Source organism: Canis lupus, chromosome 32 (genome assembly GCF_003254725.2).
Source record: "Canis lupus dingo isolate Sandy chromosome 32, ASM325472v2, whole genome shotgun sequence".
In the NCBI taxonomy this organism is placed as follows: Eukaryota; Metazoa; Chordata; class Mammalia; order Carnivora; family Canidae; genus Canis; species Canis lupus.
The window spans coordinates 23,573,246-23,589,327 of NC_064274.1; the positions used below are offsets into that span (position 1 = coordinate 23,573,246).

Consider the following 16,082-nt stretch of genomic DNA (forward strand, 5'->3'; position numbering starts at 1 on the left):
ATTTATCCTGTTTTTTATTTCTCAGAACACAAGAAACATTTATAAGAGATTTTTCCTGAATTTGTACCAAGCCAAATGTAAAAAAGTAGCTGTCTTCTGCTTCTCACAAAATACCTAGCTCATCTGCAAGCAGTGGCAGCAGAGGAAAATGAACAGGGAAGTCTGGAGTCATCTTTGCTGGGTGTCACCTGTTTTCTCTGGCCTCTGGCCCCTGTTCCCCCATTAGCTCTCCTGCATTGGCAACTGTACAGCTGTGATATGGTTTTATGATGTCTGGCTTGTGCTTTCAAATGCTATTATTGCTGTTTTGCCCATCTCTTCTTTGGGGACTAAGAGTGCACCTTCCATTGCCTCCTAACTCAGATAATAGCTGAGACAGTACTACTCTCAGCCTGTGTTCTACAGGCTACACTGATGAACAGTGTAGCCTGTAGAACACACCTGACCTGAAGGCTAGAAGTACAGAGCAGACGGGAAGCACTGCACAACTAGGTACTCCATAGACGCATTTCCATTTCCCCTAACCTTTGGTAAAGCTGGACAGTCCATTCTTTCCCAGACACAGCCCCTGCTTTTCCACGTCCACATTTTATTATTTTGCTTTGACTGCCCAGGATGCCCAGCTCCCACCTCTATCCCGGCTTTTAAATACCTTCTCATGTTTTGAAGCTGTGTCAAATGCTAGCCATCACCCTGAGACTTGAGGGTTTCTTGCAAATTTTTGTCAGCTCTCCTGCGAATCTCTACAGCTCTTGATTCATAGTACCCTTGGGTAAATTTGCACATTCTTCTTTGTATATGCTATTTTACTTTTTTCCTAATGGTTTGGGCCCCTTAGTAAGAGACATTAGCTGTGTAAACTGGGACAAGTGATTTAAGTCCACTGTGCCTATTTTTTTCACTCATTAAATGAGGATTACAAAAGCAAAATTGTTTTAAGGATTAAATAAGTTAATATAAGTACAGAATTTAGACCTGTGTCTGCTACATAGTAATATTAAGTAAGTTATTCGTTTTGTAATAACATTCTTATACCTGTCATATATATTATAAACATATATGTGGATGTCTGTGTTTTTTCTTCCAGAGATTTATGCTTTCTGATCATTCCATTTCCTAATATATTTTTTTACTGTTTATTAGGTTATGAGTGAATGTTTTTAAATAAGTAAATAAAAGAAAGTAAAGCTCCTTTGGACACCTGAGTGCCTGGGTGGCTCAGTGGTTGAGCATCTGCCTATGGCTCAGGTCGTGATCCCAGGGTTCTGGGATCCAGTCCCACATTAGGCTCCCTACAGGGAGTCTGCTTCTCCCTCTGCCTATGTCTCTGCCTCTCTCTCTCTCTCGGTGTCTCTCATGTATAAATAAATAAAATCTTAAAAAAAAAAAAACTCCTTTGCTATTGTAATTCTTTAGAGATTGAACTTTTCCTAAACTGAATTGATACTGCTTTAGTTTGATGAGCGACTCAACTTCCAAGTAAGGCACATTTCTTTGTAAAACTTCAAAATGTCCTCAAACATAGGGCGTAATATTTAATTTTTTATTCATTCACTTAACTCAGCTGTTAATAAATGCAAATCTCAGATAAAGTAATTCAGTCTTTATCTTATGGTTTTAATTTCAGGATCCATAACAATGTAAAGTTGCTCAAATATCTAAACAGAAATTTAATATGTAATGGTAGAAAGCCAGATGACCTAGGTGTTTCAGGAATCATATTTCTGTGTTATGCCATTGTTGGTTTCTATAGAATTTTACCCTAAACAGTTTCAGAGATGCTTTCAGATAAAATGAAGAACATTAAATTGACTATCTAGTGGCATATGTTTTTTTTTTTTAAGTTTTTATATATTTTCCTTTTTTAAGGAAATTTTAGACATCCAACAAAATGGAAAAAAAAAAAAGGTATCAAGAGTTCCCAAATACTTCTTGCCCCAACACATGCATAGCCTCCCCCACCATCAATGCCACTCACCAGGTTTCTGGGCTAAAGAAAATGGCATTTTTCTTCCAAAGTGTTTTTATGGGTTTATTGTTTCTCCTCTACTTTAAGGGTGGATAAGAAGTTGGGTGGATAAGAAGTTTCTTTAATATATAACAATACTGTTTCTTCCATCACAAAAGTGTTCCATTTTATTTTACCTTAAATGCACTGAAAATTTCATTTCAACAGGTTCTATTATCAACTTATCAAGCTTATTCTACTACCATTTCTTGTTGTTTGGAGTACATGAAAATGCATTTTTGTAATTTTCCTTAAATAAATTCATATTTAGGGACGATCTAAATGTGTACATCCTGCCAATGCATTTAGAAAGTTAAATAGAATGGTACAAGTCTTTTGATAATTGATTTGAATGGAATCTGGTAAATTGAGATGGAGTGAAAATGGTGACTTTTAATAAGGAGAATTATTCATTGAGGATTATGTGTTCATCTCCCAGATTTTTCTGATTATGAGAATATTTCTCATAATTTCTTTTTTTTTTTTAATTTCTGATCTTACTGCCTTGCTACTAAATGATTTTAACAGTGTTACTAGTTAAACTCCACAATTTAAATATAAAATGGGAGGAAATACATAAAGTACTATGATGCATTTCAGTATATAAAAAATATTGAATCCACATATATAAAATATGTATTTTTGGTATACTTTTATACAAAAGTATAAAACTTTATTCCATGGGAACAGCCTCTTCTGAATTTGTTGCCTGCCTTCAAATTGAGGTAGGAGGCTAGAAATTGTACTATCCCACCGTGTCTTCATTAATTTATGATTCACCTTCTCTGTCTATCCTTCATGTTTTAAATGCTCTGATCAATAAGAATTGACTCTTCTAATTCTGTATTGGAAGTGAAGGATTATTCGAGCCATATAAACACCCAATGGAAATTAGACTTGCAACAATACAAGCTTTAAGAATCATTGTTTAATTTGTCAAAAACACTTATTTTCTGATAGTAATAATATAAACTTTAAGGATCCTTTCTTTCATTTGTCAAAATAATACTTATTATCCAGCAACTGAAGAGTATAATCTTTGTTGGAAACTGCTGGATCTCTGAGTGGTATTTTATGTTTGTTTCTGGCCTGGATTTCAGATACCACTTTCTCCTCCAGTTTTAGATAAATGAAATTTCCAACAGCTGTGGAGATGACAATTCCAGTCTTTTGTTATTTAGTTTGGTTTTTTCCATTGGTTCTCTTTGACACTTAGATTATCCAAGGCTTAGGGAAAAAAAAAAAGAAGAAAAAGTGATTTTTAATATAATCAACATACACATAAACCCGGCCACCTCTTTACTAACTCCAGTCTGCCAACTTGGAAACATGTAAACCCATCCATTATTTAGTGTCTGTTTCATTTTCCTCCAAATGAGAGCATGTTTTTTTTTTAATTTGATTTTATTGGATCATTCAAAACAGCATAATGATTTATGCTTTATTTATGATTTATTAACTTATAATTTTGAAACTAAAATTTATTTCAAGATTTTAGAATTGTGAATAGTAAAGCTTTATGCTGCTGTCATGGATGTGCTTTTATTTTTCTTATAGGAATACAGAAACAGAGTTAAGGTAATGAACGCAGCAATTATAGGTTCATGGTTTATTAAAACCAAATTCCTTATTCTCTTCTTAACTACTCATTTATGTACTTTGAGCCTCATTCATAGCCAATTTACTCTTCTCTACTCTTGGCGAACCCAGAAAGATATACCCTTTTGAGTTAGCACCTGTGTTCCCTTACATCATTTTATGCTGGAAGAAGGCAATCTAAGTTTAATATTATCTAAACAAGACTTTGTTGTACTATCAACATTGTAAAACCAAAAATAAACCATCTGGGAATTTAACACTGTAAAATCATTTGAAGAGACCCTTTTCTTCAACAACTCTGCTGACATCCAGTATTTAGGGTGCTCTGTATATCATAGTCCGTGGAAATGGTGCCCTGGGAGAAATTCCATGTACAGCCTACGCAAGCATATCCAAGAGCCTCGCTTAATTTCCATTAGCTTAATTGGTCCAATATTGATCACCATTGCATCTGTCTTATAATTCCTCACACTTCAAAATAAACATTTTTTTTTATTTTAAACTACAAAAATATCCCTACTCTTTGGAGCTCTTTATTTTTATTCTCTAGATTTCAACTTGAATAAAACTGATCTTTACCCAATCTTATAACTTAACATAAATTTTTACATAAACATAGGTTAGTGCTATGAGAAAAATATAAAAGGTCATGCTGTAATAAAATAATAATCTTAAGGAAAATAATAGAGATAACAGTTATTTAGTGCTTTTTATGTAGCAAGCTCTGTGCTAAGTTCTTGATAAATATTTTCTTATCTAACATTCACAATAACCCTGTGACATTAGGTATATTTATAATCATTTTTACATCCAGAGAGATCAAAATTGAGAAATTGCTGAAGCTTATTGGGTAATAAATAGAAGACCAGGATTTGAATCCATATTTGTCTAACAATACTTCTGGATTCAAAAAAAAAATACTTCTGGATTCAAACTCTTAACTCATATAACCTACATGTTTTTATAGAGGATGTTTAATAGCAATATCAATCATCATCATTACTATCATATACAAATATTTCCAATATTCCACAATTGGGATATAAAAAGCAAATGTTGACTCCACTTTTAGTATCAAAATTCACATATTCTCCCAAAAATTCACCTGCCTTTTTGATTGGGTAGCTTTGATCTTTGCCCTGTGCCCATGGCCTGCTCAGCTTAGCTCTTGCATGCACTAGTATTCCTTACCAAGAATACCCACATTCTTTCTTCTCTCACCAATTCACCTATTGTTTATTCATGCATTAGCTCAGTAATCATGCATGATTAGTTTCTGGGACTAGATTCAAGAGTTAGCTCTCAAATTTTACTCATTTTTCAAATTTCAGCTCTAGTTATTCCAACCTAGGATAATTTCATTCTTTTTTATCTTCTATTGCACTCTGGTCAAACCATTGAAGGGACTACAATTGTTTTATACATTTCACTTTTATTTTTCTAGCTAAATATGCAGCATCCTGGGAACATATTATATGCAACATATTTTGTATACCCCCTGGAAAATGCCTAGTGTTATGGTATTATGCACAAAGCAAACAAACATTCAATAAACATTTATTGAGTGATTGACCAAGATGAGTGATATTGTCATGCTCAAGAATGTTAGATGGCGTGTATAGGTACATACTAAGAATTTCCAAGCTTTGTATGTTTTCATAAAGTTTTCTATATCAGAAACTCATTTATCAAAAAAAAAAAGAAAACAAACAAAAAAAAGAAACTCATTTATCTTCAGGATGTTTTAGTTGCATTCTGAATACCATTCTGAAATCAAGAAAAGTTCATTAAGAATAATTCTCTTAGCTTTGACCTTTGACTTCTGTGATTACATCCTCCTTCTGACTACCTCTGACATTTTTCTCTCTCTGTTTTTTTTCCTCTTTTACTAAACCCCTTCTTTCTGCTATCTCCATTTCATTTAACTTCATTTCTAAGAGATGGACACAATTATCTGGGTTTTGTTTTCAGTGTATTGTTCAGAAGCACCTAATAACCAATCAACCCATGAAATATCATGGCAACCTTTTAAAATTTTTTCATTTCTAAGAAAGAAATACAGTAAGATTCGATCAAATGTAATTTATAGTTTGTTGTCCAGTTGTTTGTCTCTAAGCAATTCTTTTGGTATCTTTATAACTTAATTTGGATTTTATACTTATTTTTCATTCAATTCTATCAGCCTGTTTCATAGTTAAAGGTCTTGTTGACTTAAACGTTTATTTGATCACCATACATTTAACTGGTTTCTGTTTGTTCAAATTGGTAAACTTCTTAAGTTCACAAAGAAATGAGAAGAATCACCAACGATGGCCATATACCCATTCCAAATATATATTCAAATGTTACATGAAACGAAACGGTGCAAAGGATATCTAGGTTGTTGATATTATATCTTGACCTTGGATTCTGACCCCCCCCCCAGTTTCATAGAAAGATGTTTTTAATCAATGTTCTCATCTCTAAACAGGAGTTCTCTAGAGGGTACCAGATAGCCTTGAGCAGAACAGAAATTTACATAGTCATATTTGACCCTTTCCTCCAGCTTTTGTCATCAAAGCTGTAAAAGATCTTGTTCATCTCATCTCCTTGATCCTTACAAATCTGCCTTCTTTATTAAATATAGAAATCCTTCACTAGTCCTCACTATCCTTCAAGTTGACTATTGAAATAGCCCCCTCTTCCTCTTACCGGCCATTATCAGAATTACTTGTGTAAAAGACAGGCAGGAACAAGTTATGCCCCATTTCTTGGGAAATAAATACATACTTAAGAACTTATAAAAGTTTATAAAATAAAATCATAATGCACCACCATATCTTGACATTCAAATATATCCCTCCATGAAACCTAATCAAACCAATTAGGAAGCATTCACCAGGTCTTCCTACTGTCTCAGTCATGCTTACCCATCAGTCAAGATTTGCTTCCTCTCTTTTTTTGCAGATTTAAACCATACTTATCTTCTAAGATTCAGCCTCATTACCACCTACCCTGAAATGTTCTCTGTTCTATCCACCTGATGGAAATGATCACGTTTCTACCTTATAGCCTCTTTCAAGTATATGTATATTTTAAATGTTCATTTCATTTTGTCTTACCTATACTCCTTTTCTTCTTCACAGTTATACAATACTTAAGATTTGGGATCATTAAATTTTCATATTTGTATACCCCACTCTGTCTAATACCATATTTTGTGCATGTATGCTCTGGATGTTATTACTTACGATCTTCGTAGCCCTTGCCTGCAGTAAAACACTTTCACTGACATCTCTAATTCATTTTTTGAAAACTTTTAAGCACAGTTGCCCTATGCAGATCATGGTTTTTGAAATCCTATTCATGTTGCTTTCCATTCTTCACTTCCATTTTAAGATTCTTCTAGTATGAATTCATCCAATTCTGTTATAATTCCCCTCACTAGGGTCACCAGTGACCTTGATTGAAAAATATCACTAGTGAAAAGGATTATAAAGGAAAGGAGGGAAAGAGAGTGGGAAAAAATTAGAGAGGGTGACAAAACACGAGAGACTCCTAACTCTGGAAAATGAACAAAGAGTAGTGGAAGGGGAGTGGGCAGGAGGATGGGGTAACTGGGTGACAGGTACTGAGATGGGCACTTGATGGGTTGAGCGCTGGGTGTTATACTATATGTTGGCAAATCGAACTTCAATAAAAAATAATCTAAAAATTTTTATTTTAATTTTTTAAAGACTTTTTTTATTATTTTTTTTATGATAGTCACACACAGAGAGAGAGAGAGAGAGGCAGAGACACAGGCAGAAGGAGAAGCAGGCTCCATGCACCGGGAGCCTGACGTGGGACTCAATCCCAGGTCTCCAGGATCGCGCCCTGGGTCAAAGGCAGGCGCTAAACCGCTGTGCCACCCAGGGATCCCTCTAAAAATTTTTAAAAAGAAAAATATCACTAACTGTTTTAAGAGCTTTTCTTTTTCATTCTTGGTGAATAATTTAATATTGGGATTTACTTGAAACCCTCTGTCTTAGTCCATTCAGGTTGCCATAAGAAAAATTCCCAAAACTGGTGCTAATAAATAACATTTACTTCTCTCCATTCTAGAGACTGGGAATGCCCAGAATATGGTCCCAGCAGACTGAGTCTCTGGTGAAGGCATTGTTCTGAGTTTATAGATAGCCACCTTTCACTGTACCCCTATACAGCAGAAATAGTAAGAGATCACTGTAGGTTACTTTTATAATGCACTACTAATTCCATTCATGGGGGCCCTTTCTAATGACCTAATCACCTCCATGAGGCCCCACCTCCTAATGCCATCACTTTGAGAGTTAGAATTTCAACATATGAATTTTGGAGTAGACACAAACATTCAATCTAAAACATTCTCTCTCATGATTTTTCTGATATCCCTCCCTCTGGGTTTTTCTCTTTGCTTTTATAACTGTTTATTCTAATATCCTTTGCTGCAGCCTACAATATATACATCAGAAAAGTTTGAAGCAAATGATATATCCAGGAATGATTATGATACAGGTGTAAATTAAAGACAATGAAGTGAATAAGATCACCTAGAAGAAATGCATTCTGTGACAAGAGGAGAGAGACAAGTATAGAACCCAAGAAAAGCCAATTTGTAAAAAGGATTGGACAGTGCAGACTATAGACCACATTTAAAAACAACTTTTCCTTGGAAAAATATTTAAATCATTACGTTTTTATTGTGACACATCATTTTAGTATTGTATCAATATGTGAATAAGAGAATAAACTAGCTATCCACAGGTTTCTTTCAGATTTTGGATTCTATAATTTTAAATGAAGATAACTATTTTTTTATGTTTACAGTTTAAATCTTAACAAAAGAATAATTTCAAATTTTGTCATTCCCACTTAATGAAAGAAATGGCTAAAGTCAAACCAAGTTAATGGTCCAATAAGTGTGCAGATAACTCACAGATGAAGCCACAGCTGTGGTTGATTTGAAACAAACACTACCGAAATAGAGCAAGAGTATATTTACAGAGTCAGGTGCCAAACCTAAAGTTCAGAGCTGTTGGTAAAGCTGCATCACTGGCAGAGATTTAAAATCAAAAGCCTTTCTAAAAAAAATGGAACATATATCCTCAAGTTATTCTATCAAAAGTTTAGTTCATACTAAGGAAAATGTCCACTTTTTCCTTCTCACAGCTCATCTATTTTATTCTTCTTTATTCTTTTCCCAATCATGGGTGGGTTTCCTATTTAATTTTTACACTCAAGATTTCAATTCCTATTATACAAAGAAAACTTTCATAAAAAATCATGTGATTCTGCTTTTATGTCATATTCCGAGAAGTGTAAGGAGAAATACATTTTCTTAAAAGATGTAATGAAAGGGATGCCTGGGTGGCTCAGTAGTTGAGCATCTGCCTTTGGCTCAGGTCATGATCCTGGGATCTGGGGATCCAGTCCTGCATCAGGCTCCCTGCAGGCAATCTGCTTCTCCCTCTGCCTGTCTCTGCCTCTCTCTCTATGTCTCTCATGAATAAATAAATAAAATCTTAAAAAAAAAAAAAAAAAAAAAAGATGTAGGGCAGCCCCGGTGGCTCAGCGGTTTAGCGCCGCCTTCAACCCACAGCGTGATCCTGGAGACCGGGTCGAGTCCCACGTCGGGCTCCCTGCGTGGAGCCTGCTTCTCCCTCTGTCTGTGTCTTTGCCTCTGTGTATGTGTGTGTCTCTCTCACAAGTAAATAAATAAAATCTTTAAAAAAAAAAGATATAATGAGAGCTAAGATAATGTAGACTTACTATGCACCTTTGAAAAAATTGTCTCTGATATTATTATTGGTGGCTTTAGTAAAACATTGTTCATTATTCTTAACATTTAGGAAGCATAATCTTTATTACTTCCATTGGAATATTACTTCAGATTCTGTAGCTTAGTACATTCATTTGGGATAAAATATAAAATATTACGGGGCCAATTTGTTACCCTTCAAACATACATGTGTCTTCCAACTCTCATTCCACAGACTGCCATGTGCTTGACAGCTGGCAAAATCGTTTATAATCAACACTATGGAAAGTTGGGCAAGAGTTAAGCTACTTATAATATCTTCAGAATCTCATAACAAGATTTGGAAACCAACTGCCATGTGAAGATTGTTTTTATTCACTCTTTCAAAATCAAAAAATTATGATCAATTTGTACAGTGCTAGATGCCAAAGCCATGTGGAGCTTTATAAACCTCAGTCAACAAGAAGTTCTCTTTTTAGTTTATCTTTGATAATGAATGATTTTAATTTCATTAAACATTGTATGCTGCAAGGACTATCTGTGGGTTGGAATATTAAATTGAGCATATTCAGCTAATAGATTTTATTATTTAAGCTGGATTTTTCATTTAGAGAAGTAGGACTCAAGGCAAGCATCGAGATAATTTTTTAATCCAATCTCCTCATACAAAAAGCAAATGAGTAAAATTTTGCCCTGATTATCTGATTATTTCTTAATTCTCCATTTCAACTCTAAGGACTGGATTTATGTAGTGAAGTAAGTAAAATATTGTATTCTAATCATTTTATTATTTTGTCTTTATTTCCTATACAAAGATGATAGTTGTGAGAATGAAAGTTATCTCTCTTATTTTTAACTTATTTTCCCTAATTGCTAACAGAGTACTTAGCGCATATTAGGCCTGCATAAATATTTAACAAATGAGTGAAGTCAGACTCTAGCCTTAGGAAAAGGAACTTATTAAAGAATTATCTCTTTTTTCCTTTCTTATCTCTATTATCTTGTAAATTATCTAAGTATTTCTAATAACAAAACCACAAAAAAATGCCACACTTAAGAAAGTTTATATTCCAGCAGAACTTCTGGAGGCACACAGTTGATAATGAGTTAAATAATTATTGGTTTATTATTGAGGATTTACCCACCAAATTGACATAATCCCTGTGCTTATTAAATGCAGATCTATATTTTGTAGGGTGAAGGAAAACCTAACATGTGCAGGTTACATTTATTGAGCACTTATTATGTAGTAGAGGTAATACGTGTTTTGCTTACATTATCCTAATTTAACCCTCTCAGCAATCTTATGGCATACATATTACTATTCACATTGGCAGGATAGAATATTGAGATTTAGAGTTAAGTATCTTGCCCGATAACATGCAGCTAATAAATAATAGAGCTGTGATTTATCCTTAGATTGACTTCACCATCCATGCTCCACCAACTGCACCACACAGCCAAGTACTAAAGTGATTACGTCAGAGTGCCATCACACTTGTCTTTGAAGCCACCATTGATTTCATTCAATAGTTATTAATATGTTACTAATCTAATATATTTTTGAAGATAAATCTGACTGTAAGTGTAAGGAACTCAAGTAAGAAACATTTGTTTTTTAGTTTAAATATTTCTAAAGATCCTCTCATTCCTGAAAAAACAATTAATCTCTGCCTAGCCAGATATACAAAATGTCAATTTTATGTAATATTTATGAAAGTGCTCAAATCTGTCAAACTTAGCTACTTTTTAAATTTGGGAAGCTTCTTCCTTCAATACATTTTTGGGCTTGCTTATTCATTTATTAATACAGATGTCATATAGCTTAAGTTATAACACAAAAATGATTCCATTAGATTGTAACCTCTGGGATCCCTGGGTGGCTCAGTGGTTTGGCGCCTGCCTTTGGCCCAGGGCGTGATCCTGGAGACCCGGGATCGAATCCCACATTGGGCTCCCGGTGCATGGAGCCTGCTTCTCCCTCTGCCTATGTCTCTGCCTCTCTCTCTCTCTCTCTCTGTGACTATCATAAATAAATAAATTAATTAAAAAAAAAAGATTGTGACCTCTGTGCACACACATATACCCACACACTTACTCGTCTCTTTATTAATTCACACTGATTTTGAGTTCATAATGTCTAGCTTTGTGAATATATGGGACATTTTCACATAATTTCTGAAATCTTTGAAAACCATCCCTGTTATCCAACTAGCAAAAACTTCCTTGATATGATTTTAAGAGCATTATGGATTTTTTTAATGTATTCTTGATATATCTTATGAAACAAAGAGGTCAGGCTAATTGGAAACAAAGAATGGCTGTATTAAATAATGCATGTAACACCAAAGCATATAAATATCAATCAACATGTCAATCTCCCTGGTAAAATTATATGACTTTTCGTATTAGCATTTGATTGAGTCCACCAAGGGGAAAATATGACTTAAAAATAAAATGAGCTTCTGAATCAGGCTCACTAAAAAACAAACAAACAAACAAACAACAACAACAACAAAAAACAAATAAAACTAAAGAGACTTTTATTTTCAGGATTCCACTATAAATCAAAGACCACATTGTTTCTCTGGATAGCATTAGTTTAAAAAGAAAAAGAAGGAAGGCAGGAAGAAAGGAAGAAAGAAAATAAATTCCTTTGGGGTCCCATTGGCCAAAGTGAGTGACCAACCAAATTGATGAAGTCACCATGATTCTAAATTTAATAATGCTTCAATATGGATGCTTCTAATTTTTAAAGAAACATTACTAATGCAGAGCAAATGGACTAATCATCTCAGTTTTTTTTTTTAAGGATTTTATATATTTATTCAGGAAATACACAGAGAGAAAGGCAGAGACATAGGCAGAAGGAGAAGCAGGCTCCAGGCAGGGAGCCTGATATGGGACTCGATCCCGAGACTGTGGATCATGCCCTGAGCCAGGGGCAGGTGCTCAACCGCTGAGCCACCCAGGGGTCCCTCATTTCAGTTTTAATAAAAACAAGAGCATAAGTCATTTGAATGATCACTTGCAGTTCATGGTAACCAAATGTGACAAATGTTAATGCAACCAATCTCCATCTCTTTCTCTAGATGTTTTTGCACAAATAGAGCTGTAATTACTATTAGTTACCTTTCTCTAGGAGCACAAATATGCTTCACTACTGTAGGCCCCATATCTCCTTCAGAGATTATAAATAAATACTAGCAATTCAGAGATAACAGGTTTCTGTCTTTTTCACCAATTCTCCGTTCTAAGTATAGTGGAACTGGTTTCAGAAAAACAAGCATAAATCCCCTTACTCTGTTTCTTTTGTCTTCTTTTTTTTCTCAAAGATGGAAAATAAGCCACTTTTCAATTTCACTCTCACTGTATCATAATACTTGATGTAATTAAGAATATCTTTTGAACTGATAAAAGATACAGAAATGTTAAAAAGAGAGCTCATGGTTTGTTCTTTTTGTTTTTGCTTTTTTAAAAGATTTTATTTATTTATTTATTTATTTATTTATTTATTTGAGAGAGAGAGAGAGAGATCAGAGCAGGGCAGAGGGAGGTGGAGAAGCAGACACCCCACTAAATAGGGAGCCCACTGCAGGGCTCCATCCTAGGATCCTAGGACCGTGACCTAAGCCAAAAGCAGACAACTGACTGAGCCATCCAGGCACCCCTGAATTCTCATGGCTTTTAAGAGACATAGTTGTGTTCAATTTTATTCAAGACTTACTTATTGCACCTAAATTTTATGACTGTTGTTTTGAATCTTAATGTAGTAGCAATAAATTTCATTTCAAAATTAATTTATTATTTATTATAAATGTTCTGTTGTCACAGTTATACTTTAATGTTTTGCGTCATTGAACACTTGTAGTTGGCACAAATATACTAGCTGAGATATGTTTTATAATCAAAGTATTTAAATATAAACTAAAGCAATTTCTTATTTCGACTGGTATTAACTTTCCATTTGGTTTATGTAGAGATGCACATATATTAAGATTAATGGATATTATTAAAAATAAGATTCATTTTTTTTCAGATCCCAGAAGTTAACAGAAATAATGGGCAAGAAAATGACTATGAAGGTGATATTACCTCATTATTTACGTATTCTCCCAGTAAGTGTTCTTGGGTGTTATGAACACATGTATATATGTAACAGCTATATTAAGGTACATGTAACTGATAAAGTAAGACTGAAGAGAGTATAGGAGACCATAGTGAGCTGGAAAGGCATTTAATTAGCTGAATGACTTTTCATTTATAATATAGTAAAGATGTTACTACATTGCCTTGCTAATCTAAATACTTCTACTAAGTTCAGTGTTAAGTAATCAAACACCAGTCTTTCCTACGCAGAGAGAATACACAAGTCAGGGTGATGCAAATATTCTGACTATTGACAACTCTGTTTTTTCAGTTTTTTTAAAAACAAAGTGACTTTCTTTTCAGACCTTAGTTCCCTCTGCTAGGAAATGAGAAACTTGGACTACAACTCTCTCGAAGGTCCTAACTGGCTATAATAGGATGTGATTCTGTATTCTAATGTATGAAGACTAATGCTGTCTTTCTGCACATATGTAACTCTACCCATTATGCCACTGGTATACACAGCTTGCTCAGCATCTTCACCAGCATGTCTGATAGACATTTCCCAGTCAACATTTCCAAATCCAAAACCACTAATATCTTGACCCTTTCAAACCTATACCACTTGCTGACTTTCCCATCTCAGTAAGTGAAGATTCTTTCCTTGTTTAACTCAATCCCAAAACCTGGGCATCTCCCTTGGCTTTTTTTACTTCCTCTCTCACCCCACATCCAATCTGTCAGATGATACTGTTGATTCTACCTTCACAGCATAGCCAGCATTCAGCTGTTCCTCACTCTTTCATTATTTATCCTGGTCTATGCTGCCGTCATCAGCTCTCCCCTAGATTATTGCAATAGCACCATGGCACTCAGTCAGGGTATTTCCCATTCACAACAGAGGATATTTGTCAATGAACAGAAGTTTTTTTTATAATCATGACTTGAGAAGGGAGGTTTACAACTGGCATTTAGTGGGTAGACACCAGAAGTTCTGCTTAAATATCCTACGATGCACAGGACATACCCCACACGATGCACGATTATTTGATCCAAAATGTCAGCAGTATTACTATTAAGAAACTGTGGGGCACCTGGGTGACGTGATTGAGTGTCTGCCTTAAACTCAGATCGTGATCCCCTGGTCCTGGGATTGAGTCCCGCATCAAGATCCCTGCTTCTCCCTCTGCTTATGTCTCTGCCTCTTTCTGTGTGTCTCTCATGAATAAATAAATAAAATCTTAAAAAAAAAAGAGAAGAAGAAAGAAAGAAAAGAAAGAAGAAGAAAGAAGAAAGAAGAAAGAAAGAAAAGAAAGAAAGAAAGAAAGAGAAAGAAAAAGAAGAAGAAAGAAAGAAAGAAAGAAAGAAAGAAAGAAAGAAAGAGAAAGAAAGAAAGAAAGAAAGAAAGAAAGAAAGAAAGAAAGAAAGAAAGAAAGAAAGAAGAAAGAAAACTGTGTTAGCTTCCACATTTGCCACTCCTAATACTCTGCTTCATGAAGGAACTAATCACTTTTCTGTTCCAAATTTCCCAATACCTTCCCTTCATATCTATCCTTCTCATCATCTAAAAAGCCCGACATAACCTTTTCATCCCATCTCTGAACCACTCTCTTGTTTGTTCACAGCACAGTAACATCTCACATATCAAGCATGCTCTTGCCTCAGGACATTGCCCTTTTACCAATGCACAATTGATATTCAGCTAACCATTATTGACCACTGGTTTCTCACACACACGGTAGGCAAATTGACCTCAAATCAAATAAAATTCAATACAATGTCTAACTAGCATACTGTGGCAAATTAGTAAACACCTTCAGAAGTTATGCCATAACACCAAATAGTGCTAAATATTAGAGTAAGAATTAATGTGCTGATTTTTAAAGTCATAAATTTTATTCTCATTTTTAATAATAAAATTGATGATAAAGGCTATCATTGATAATGACCATTTATTTATTATGACATTTAAATCCTCAGAAGGACTGCCTATAAAGAGAAAAATGTTATTTCAATTATTTATAGAGAGCAACCTCATTTCCATAGATCATGGGACCTGGAATTTGTCTGGTATATAGAATTCTGTGTGACTGGACTCTCAGGCCTCAGGCTCTTTACTATCCCAGGGATGGGGGTGAAGCATAGCCACCTTAGTTGGCAGATTTCCATTAGTATCACCATCACTGTGAAGTTTGCTAAAATTCACTGAGCCACCACATCCAACTCTCCAAGGCTGTATTCTAGGTCTGGACATGTTTGGCAAGGAGCAAGGAGGTTCTGTTGTTTAAGATGTAAACACTGAATACATAAACATAGGTGGCTACAAGTGATTTCCTATAGCATGAGTGTAATTCTAAGTTGATGATCAATTTGACAGAAATAGTGAAATTCCTTTACTATCCTGAGCAATAAATCCTTTTCAGCCACTACATCATCTATTCCATCAGCATTTCTAGAGACTACTTTATTTCAAGCTCAGTGTTTCACATTAAAGGTAGAAAGATGAATGAGATCTGTGCAAGAGCTCTCATTCTGTTGGTTGTTCTGCTCAGGCTGCTAATTAAAGAATCTTGGTCTGCAGTTCTAGTACTGAAACTCAATATCTTTCTTCTCACATGAAAGGAAAGA

The 16,082-nt window shown here is 34.6% G+C and overlaps 1 protein-coding gene across 4 annotated transcripts in view; it reads left to right on the forward strand.

Annotated features, from left to right (window-relative positions):
- Positions 1 to 16,082, forward strand: part of BANK1 (B cell scaffold protein with ankyrin repeats 1) — a 280,683-nt gene that overhangs the window by 221,672 nt on the left and 42,929 nt on the right. For all 4 annotated transcript variants that reach the window (XM_025423160.3, XM_049104948.1, XM_025423141.3 and 1 more), the window contains exon 8: positions 13,405 to 13,483. In XM_025423160.3, the coding sequence (XP_025278945.1) occupies positions 13,405 to 13,483 (79 nt within the window). The remainder of the gene's footprint in view (positions 1 to 13,404; positions 13,484 to 16,082) is intronic.